General features: G+C 39.2%; 1 protein-coding gene across 1 annotated transcript; it reads right to left on the bottom strand.

Moving 5' to 3' along the window:
- Positions 1 to 2,256: 2,256 nt before the first annotated feature.
- RFK (riboflavin kinase) lies at positions 2,257 to 6,314 on the bottom strand. Its single transcript, XM_062641018.1, has 4 exons — positions 6,148 to 6,314; positions 4,419 to 4,570; positions 2,997 to 3,099; positions 2,257 to 2,445 (listed from the first exon to the last, which is right to left on the bottom strand). Exons 1-4 carry the CDS (start codon positions 6,227 to 6,229, stop codon positions 2,315 to 2,317), a joined length of 468 nt encoding a protein of 155 aa, XP_062497002.1. The 5' UTR covers positions 6,230 to 6,314; the 3' UTR covers positions 2,257 to 2,314.
- Between the last annotated feature and the right edge of the window lie 3,067 nt (positions 6,315 to 9,381).

The raw sequence follows: 9,381 nt of genomic DNA, 5'->3' as shown, positions 1-9,381 counted from the left end.
AGCATTCATTAGCAGATACAGAGAAGTACTATTCAGACAACCAGCTTAAGGTACCATGGTTTCCACAACAGACACATGATATTACTGGCAAAACCCCAACTTTATAGAAGGCTCTGAGTATTTAGCTATAGTACCACTATGAACAACAATCTATTTCCTAAATATATTCTTTACAATATATTCAGTTGACTAGTGTATCTTTTCTTCATTCTTTTAAAAGAAGTAAAATATGAGATTTTGACATTACAATCTCAAAAATGCCTCAAATACTTGCAAAAAAAAAAAATTCTCTCTTAATTCCTCTTTTTTTAAATGAAAAAAAAAAAACTGCAGACTTTTAAAAAATAGTTTCCAACACACTATATAGTAAAAGTCCGCAAAGTTACACTGCTCTTCAAAAGAAAGTATATCCAGCTGCTAATAACTGCGCCCCCCTCCACCTGCTTCTGCATTCTGTCTGTTATCAACAGCACTGGTGAACAATTAATTTCATTTAAATGAAATAAAATTTCACCTCATATCCTGCAGTGCAAACACAAGCCCTTGATTTGCTCAAGACCTCTTCACTAATAACATCCTATGATACTGGTGGAAAGTTAAAACTGTATGAAAAGAACTAACATCCTGACAGTACCTGCCACTAAGGCCCCAACAGCTATGATGTTAAAACTCAAACTCTAGATCGAAAAGTAGGATTCACATAGGACAGGACAAGGAGTAAATTTATAAAACTACACCACAGAAATTGTGCATTCCAAATGGTACATGGTAGTTGAGACACATAACTACAGTAGACACATATCAACAGAGCTATTTCAAATTTTAGGAAGCGTTCCAGCCATGTTACAAGCTGATGTAAAATGATTATGACAAAGTCACTGCAGTTTACCTAATCCCACTCATTAACAGATAGATTTTTTTCTAATTTATAGAAAAATAAATTAGAAAAATAAAATTTATAGAAAAATTTATATAAATTTTTCTAATTTATGAGAAAAAAAAAAGAGAATAGATCTGGAACCATGCGTTACATAATTTAAATTACTATCAATTCCGACAGTACCCTCTCCATTTATCTATCCCTAGATTTCAGAGTATGACCAGCTGCAATTACTTGTAATAAATAACAATCCCCGCTATAGCGTTGGTATATTATTCCATGAATCCCCAAAGGCTAATTGGTCAGCCAAAACCTTAGCTCTTATCTGCATTTAGTGCAGACTTGATGAGATTTTTCTATGCCTTACAATAACAGCAATCTTGAAGTCAGCCATTTTATTGTCAGTGTAGTGAATAATATCAAGATTCTCCCCATTTTTTAATAACAAATACCAGCAGCACATAAAATGTAAAGTTGCATTTCATTACCTCTTTGCCTTAAGGCCAAATGAGCAGAAATCTTGTTATACTGTTCCTGATCTTTTTAAATGCCTGAGCCTTTAAAGTTTATTCATTCATTTATTTCCTGAATTCTGTCACTCATTTCCTGAATTTTAGTGAAATACTTCCTCAGAAGTAAACTACAGGTCACGTGTTGTCCTATGTAGAGTCAACTATGAAGAAGTCCATCTCAGATTCCAGTAACTCAATGAGCAACAGTGATTTCCTCCATTTCAAATAAACTTAAAATAAATACCTTCAATTAAATTAACAGTTTCAATCACGACAGCTGTGTAGCATATAAAAAAATAAGAGCTATAGAGAATTAATCCTACTATAGTTATCTAATTATTGGCTTCCTGAACCACAGGAAATTTCTGACTCAATCAATGGCAAAAATTTGCGAAGCTACTACTTGAAATTAAGATGCAAGAATGACATAGAACTGGTAAGAGGTTGGAATAACATTCTGTATGTTAAAACCAGACATTCTTCACTTAAGTGAACTATCCACACCTTGGGGTCAGAAGAGGTAATGATAAACTTTGGTCATGTTCTACACATGCTCAGATCTCTGAACAACTGGTAACTTCAGGATACACAATTTATCTGTGAGGACCTAAACCAGCCTTCTTCTCCTTTTGCATCATTGGGTTAGTAATGAATTAACACAAGGAAACTGAATTAAACTTGTATGTTTGGTTCCAACCTCAGTTTACCCGAACAGATATATGACAACAAAGTACCTATAAAAGCAGTGCAAATGTAAAAGCTCAATGACAGGGGAGAAAAAAAAAATAAAATAAAACAGAAAAAACCCAAACCAAACTAAACCAAAAACCAAACAAAAGAAAAATGAACAAAACAAAACAAACAAAAATCCCACAAAGGGAAAAATAATAAGAATAATAATAAAAAAGCAGTATGAGTTTGCTTAGTGGTTGTTCACTATTTTGCCTTCTGGCAGATGAAAGAAGTTATCTTCTTTGAGTTTAAGATGCTCTGGTAAATCTAGCTGTCTTTTTGCTTCTTCAATGTCTTCTTGAATTGCTGAAATGAGCGCCTCTGAAAAAGATAAGCACAGGCATACTTAAAAGTTGGTCTGAATTCTGTGCACACAATAGCAAGTGAAATAACATGTACCACAGAATACCAGATAACAGCCCCAGAAGTAGAATATAATTATTACCATGGCATTTGAAAGGCAAAATTCTTTGGGTTTGAAATGTGGTTTTTTTTTTCCTAACCATACCAGGGTTGCATTTTTCATCATTATAAGCACTTCTCTCTCCTTGTTCCAGCACACATTTCAGCATTGCTGTTTCAATTCTAACAGAGCTGCCTTTTTTAAAGAAATTAACAGGCTAAACTCATGCTTTTACAAAAAAACTGTGATTTAAAAATTATTCCTCAGACAAGTGACAATACAGTTTAGTGTGAAACATTGGAGGTTTTTTTTAATTAAAACAACTTGTACATTTAGTAAAAAATATTTTACTGAAATTTCAAAGGTTAACAGATCAATATCTCATTATGGAAAGACAGACTGAAGACACAGTACTTGCATGAATAAGACAAATCAAGAGACTAGTTTGAGGGAGACCTGCAATACTGACCTAAGGAATCAAAGTTTTTTTCCGGTCGAATATATCCTATTATGACTATACTAAGAATTTCTCCATAAAAGTCTTCTTTGAAGGTGTGGATAATGTGTGTTTCCTAAAGGAAGAGAAATAAGTCAACATTTATGATGAACTTTGAGTTTATTTACCCCCAGTGTAAAGATGTAGCTAATACCCCTAATTCAAATTCTCCCCAACACATACCAATCAAGGGAACATTTAGTTAAGCACATACAATGCCAGAGGAAAAAGCAAGGACTTTTGGTTATGTTAGAAAGGAGAATTGTACTTTGCATGGAATTAAAAAAAAAAAAATTATTCACTTAAGAGTACTCTGATATCCCCCCCCCAAAAAAACAAACCAACCAACCAAACAAACAAACAAAAAAAACAAACAAAACCCCCAGATATTATTCAGGGGAAATGCTTCACCACTTCTTGGAGGAAAAATTTCCAGGCAGCAAATTAGGAACAGAGCTTAATATTTCATTCAAATAACTATTAAGATCTTTACTGAAGTGGCTTAAGGAAAGCATTTCTAGCTCACATAGGAACCAACATCTTATGCTCAAAACCACACAAATTTCTGTCTCCAATATAGGCACACACACACTAGATCCAGCAGAGATATTGGATAGAAAGCTTTTCAGTACTTGCTCAGAAAAGTCTGCTACAAAACTGTTAAGTATACATTTGCACAAGGCAAGCACATTCTGGAGTCTGCTTAGAACCTTGGAAGCATAGATTCATGCCCCAATAAAAGCAGTTTAAACCATCAAAATAGAACTCTTTAGAGAGAATCAGGAAAAGCACCAGCACTTGACAGCATGAAAAAATATAGCTGCTGCAGTTCAGAATTTTAACTCAACTCCTCCATCCTATTATTATATACCTTTAAATATTTATTCTGTAAATCAAGCCACAGCACATGTCATGTATGGATTCCATCATTTTAAAAAAAGAACTAATAGAAAATCATTACAAATTAAGATGCCTCAACATCTGATATGAAAAGCAGGCAGACTGCAGAGCGCAATAGATTAATATGTTCCAGCTCATGGTAGGGCTCTTGTAATCAGTAAATTCAATGCATCGATCAAGTTTATGCTTACTTAGCTTCCAACACTGTAAGCAACCACCATTTCAGAAATACTGTTAAATTTTTATTTGGGAATTATTTAAATAATGCCAGAATAGAAAGAAGAAAATTACCTTTATTTACCTACAGCTGCATTCTCTCTGGCTACTGAATTTTCTTTTCAGAATACAAACATGCAATATAGGTATCAAATACATTTCTAAGAGAAAACAGGATTTCTAGATTTCATTTATGGATCAAATGCTTCTTATCTTATTCAAATTCAACATCTGGTTCATTTATTGCAATAAAAATCCCACACAAAGCAAAATTCTTACCACTGATTTCTTAAAATTCTTATAGAAAGGATTCCATCCTATGCTCAATACCATTTTATGCACATCTCCATTTCCAACACAGGCCCATCCATAGTATATACCAGTAGAGATATCAGATGGAAAGCTTTCAACTACTTGCTCAGAAAAGTTAGCTGCAAAAATTTTGGAAAGTATAAAAGTGTGAGTGACTTTGTGTAAGTCAAGGACATAACAGAATCTTCATTTATAAGCCAAACTGCCTACATACTATTTACCAGCTTAACACTGATGATGATGATGAAAATGATGCAACATGCCATTTGGCAAAATACAAAACAGCGCCATAAAATTCAGTCACTGTGATAATACCAGAGTTATCACATCTGTTGGGCATACAGTATTTTATAGTTATACACATTCTCTTACATGGCAATAATTAACAAACATGCAATACATCCAGTCAGAATGCATTTTTCTCTTAGGATAGCTATCAAAACTTCAATATAGTGAAAGATGAGGTTAAAAAAAAAGTTTATTCTGCACTATAAAATAGCATCACAGGAGTATTTACTTGTCAATTAAATAATTACTTATGAAATAAAATATGTAGAAATGATAGCATGATTTTGTCACCAATCAATTTTGTACATATTGCCGTTCAGAGGCATCTGTGGATTTCCGGAATTTTCTTTGAAAACTACATATCTAAAGTGAAATAAATTCCCTTCTAACTGAACCTAACATTCTTTCAAAAGTACTAATTCTACTTCCCATGTGAGTAGATCTATTCATGTAAGACAAGTTGATTTAGAAGAATATACTGTTACCGAGTTTTTGTCAAACCCCACAAGCAGTAACAACTTATGCCACCTGCTCCCTAGCACCAATGCACCATTCATACACAATAGAGAGAAAAATCTGAAGTTATTGACCAATGTTGTCATAAATCCAGACCTCAAAATTGGTCTTAAAAAGTTTCCTTGCCTGCTAGGAGTGGCGCAACATGACTGTTGACTTCAGTGTCTAAGTCAGGCTAAAATTCACTTGAAATACCCATCTGTCTGCGTTTAGACAACTGAAACAAAGATGAGCAATAGGAAGATATTTATTTGTACGCCAAGTTCACCTGCCTGTTTTTTAAAATCTGCATTATTCCCCATGAAAGTTCTTCCCTACAGCTACTCCCAATGCCTATTCCCTTTCTTGTTCTTATCTGAGGTTCATGTAAACGGGTATTTTCCAAGCTGCCACACCACAGCACCGTGCACGTGATCATTTATCTACATCCTGTACATCATTATGACGACTACTAGGTAATTTAAACAAACAAAAAAAGAATGAAATAGACTACTTTAAAAGGGGGAAGGGAAGAATAGCACGAAAGAGGCTACAACACTCTTAACTATTTAGAAGAAAAAGAGCCAGAAAAACGCTAACACGGAGCAAGCTACGCCTGTTCACAGAAGGAGTACGCCATGCCAAAGGGGCACCGGTGCAGGACAGCGGGGCGTCTCTCAAGCTCACCGACAAGCTGTCGAGCTCTACCCGGCAGAACAATCCGTCACGGCGCCTCTCGCTCAGGCTGCCTGGGAAACACAGAAACCCCCCCGCGCCCGACGCCGGCCTCCCCGGCAGGCGCACTGCGGCCGCTCCGCGGGCCCAGGCCAGGGACCCGGTGGGGGCCGCGGCAAGCACCTCGCCGGTGTCCCTCACAGGAGGCATTACAGACGCCCCGCCGCCCGCCGCTCACCGGTGGGGATGCCCAGCTCCTTGGAGCCCCTGCCGAAGCCCTTCACCACCTCCCCTCGGCAGAAGTACGGCAGGTGCCTCATGACGGCCGGCCGCGGCCGTTGGTCGGGCACGCGACGCCAGCGGGAGCCGCCCGCGGCACTCCGAGCTATAGCGCCGCAGAGCCGCTTCGGCCCCCGCCCGGCGCTTACCACCGCCTCACTCCAGGCCCTACTAAGAAGAGGGGAGGCGCTATATGGAACATTCCAGTTTTCAATTGCTACAACTCCCTGACAGGCACCTACCTCCCCTCAAGGATGGACTTGCCCACACCACCGCGTCCACCCCATAAATGGGAGTGGGGGGAGTAGGAAGGAGGAAAGCGGGGGCTGGGCATGCTCAGGTTGCTGCAGGGCCGCGTCGTTGGGGCGCGGTGGCTCAGCCGCGGTCACGACTGGGAGGTGGCGGTCCGCTGTGGGAGGGGTGTGGGCTGCTCCCCAGCCTGGCCCGCAGCTGGTGTGGCGGCCCTGACAGCGGCCTTGCTTTCTGCCCTCCCGTAGCTCCGTGTGCAGTGCCTGCTCCCGGCTGCGGCCCTCTAGCACCCCTCCCTGGGTATGAAACGGGGTCTTTGACAAACCGTAGTGGCCCGTCACCCCTTGTCATAAGCCGGCAGGATGCTCTCGGGCAGCACGGAGGGTCGCCGCCCTCCCTCGGGCTGTGGTAGGCGAAGGGGGCTGGCGTGTTTCTGGGAGAGGCTGCTGCGGGGCCGGGGCCTGCCCCGGGAAGGGAAGCCTGTGTGATGTAGGGCGGGTCAGCCCTTTGGGTGCTCAGCCGAGGGGTGTATCCTGAGCGAAGCTAGGCCGCAGTGCTTGGGGCGAGGCGTAGCCGGCTGCTTGCTGGCGGGCTGTCATTCCCTCCTGCCCCTAGATTTCATGAGGCTCTGCTCTCGGGGAACAAGATGGTCTGGCCAGTCCAGGTTCCGTGCAACAAAAACCGAACAGCGACAGTTACTAAGGGTGCCACATCTTACTCGTCTTATCCGAAAAAGCTGTGTCTTGCACTCTGCGCCGATGCATAGAAATCATGATCGTTTCTTCCTTGGTAACTCTGCATTTGGCTTTTCTTTCAAAAAACAAAGTAGTATGCTTCAGAGCACAACAGACATTTGGGAAAACTGAGGCTAGATTCTTTTGTAACATAGTAGGAGCAAACTGTAGTTGCTTGCTTCACAACAGTTTTGCTCCTCTGTGATTTGCTGTCATGCTCACGTTTCCTTTTCTGTCATTACTTCTGCTAGTGCAGAGATTTCCTTTTTTTAAAAACAAACAAACAAACAAAAAACACACACACAAAAAAAAAACAAACAAACAAAAAACCACCAAGCATCAAAAACAAAATGCTCATCCTGTGTTCACTCTACAAACCAGAAGGAAAGTGAAGGGTAACTCAGCATTTTCCTTCCTTCACTTACTGTTTCCAGCTGCTCTTCCTGTTGTAGCTGTGTTGATAAATCTCTTTAATGTCTTCAGATGATTAACACTTTCTAAGGCCCTGATCCAGCTCAAGTAAACTGAGTTTGCATGAGTTCGAAATAGTATTATTAAGTGTGAAAAACATCTGTAATTTGTCTGAAGTATAGAGCAGACAGCCTGCCAGCAAACAATCTGCTTGTACCAGTCATATATATATATATATATATATATATACCATATATATGAGTTCTGGGATCTCATTCAGCAATGCTGTGCTGCACATTAACATATTTGCATCTGAACACACATCTATGTCTAGAAATACCACCAAAGTCCTTGAGGTGAATTTCTAATTATTCCCCTTCTTTCTAGCAGAGCAGAGCTGCTAATTTTACTGTTTTGATATAAGCTTAAAATAATTCAGAACTTCCAAGTGTGTTAGTTGTTTTGGTTTTTTTTGGTTTTTGTTTTGTTTTGTTTTTTTGAGGAAGAGCTGTGTAAACACCAATAACTTGTGTTTATATTTAATTGCATTTCAAGTAAATAACTTCTAAAAATTTGAACTGTCCTGAGGAACTGACTTAGATGTCATACTATAAAATACTGAATGCTACCAGTTCATGGAAGCTGTGGACACAAACTATTTTATACAGGAAGGCCAAAATTATTTTTAAAAGGGATTCTGCCTCAAACTTACCCTCTCCTTTTTTCTTTTTATCTCTTATCCCAGTACCCCACCACCCTTTTCATGCTAACCTCTAAATTCATTGCTTCAGCAGCTTTGACTGACTTACAGAATCGTAAGTGTAGCTGAAGCTGAGCAGCAGAGTGTTGGTAGTATATATGTAAGAAGGAAAAGCTAAAGAGAAAGATGTTCTGAAAAACAGATGTTCTGAATGTGCTAATACAGCGTATATTTCACTTTGCTGCCCCTGAGCATGAGCAACAGAGTATAATGTTACAATGTGTTTTTCAGTGGCGCTTCCTAATGGACATGTTTTGGGTATGAAGTCCAAATCCCAAAGTTGTTACACAGTTACTTAACCGACAGAGCACTGCCAGTTGACAATGTAACCCACGTAGCCCTTAGAATTGTTAGTTTATTTCTCCTGAAGAGGAAGAAACAAACCAAATTATATTTTCCAGAATATGTTTCTTCCTGATAGTAATGAATTATGCATTAGGTTATAAATCGCATTTAAGGAGATATTTTTGTTCTCCCCCTCCCCCCTTTTTTTTTCTTAAAGACTGCATCTTTTCAGAATCAATGTTGATGTTCTTGTGATATCCACAAGATGGCATATAGTGTCTTGTTTTTCAGCATCTGTAGGTTTGGGCTTAAGGCTTACAATATTAGTAACAGAAGACCTTGAGAAGTAGTAAGTCAAGGAAGTTTTGTTTGTTTGTTTGTTTTTTTAAGAAGTACATGGTTAGGTAATTTCACGAAGGTCTAACGGATGACTTCTATTTCATTCTGTCAAATAGTTGTAAAGTTTGTAATTTTTATCAGTCATCATGATGGGTTGGTGTGATCCCAGCTAAAACTTGAACTGTCCTTGATACCAGGTATGGTATTCTTCTGTTTCTTCTAAAAGCGTCATCAGATTTTAGTGATAAAACATGTCTGCTAGCATTGCCAGCCAAGAGAAGAGCAGTTTCATAGTAGGTACCTGCACTGAGGAAACTCAGGCACTATTTCAGCTAGGGGAAAACTTCTGTTCCCTGTTTACGCTACTTTATCTACAGCTATGATGAAAGTGAAAAGTGTTGCAATATTTTTCTGG

This window comes from Pezoporus occidentalis, unplaced genomic scaffold, assembly GCF_034315485.1.
Source record: "Pezoporus occidentalis ecotype Australia unplaced genomic scaffold, CSIRO_AGI_Poc_V1 ctg117, whole genome shotgun sequence".
NCBI lineage: Eukaryota > Metazoa > Chordata > Aves > Psittaciformes > Psittacidae > Pezoporus > Pezoporus occidentalis.
The sequence above is the reverse complement of the archived record's forward strand: the minus strand, read 5'-3'. Positions and strand labels throughout refer to the sequence as shown.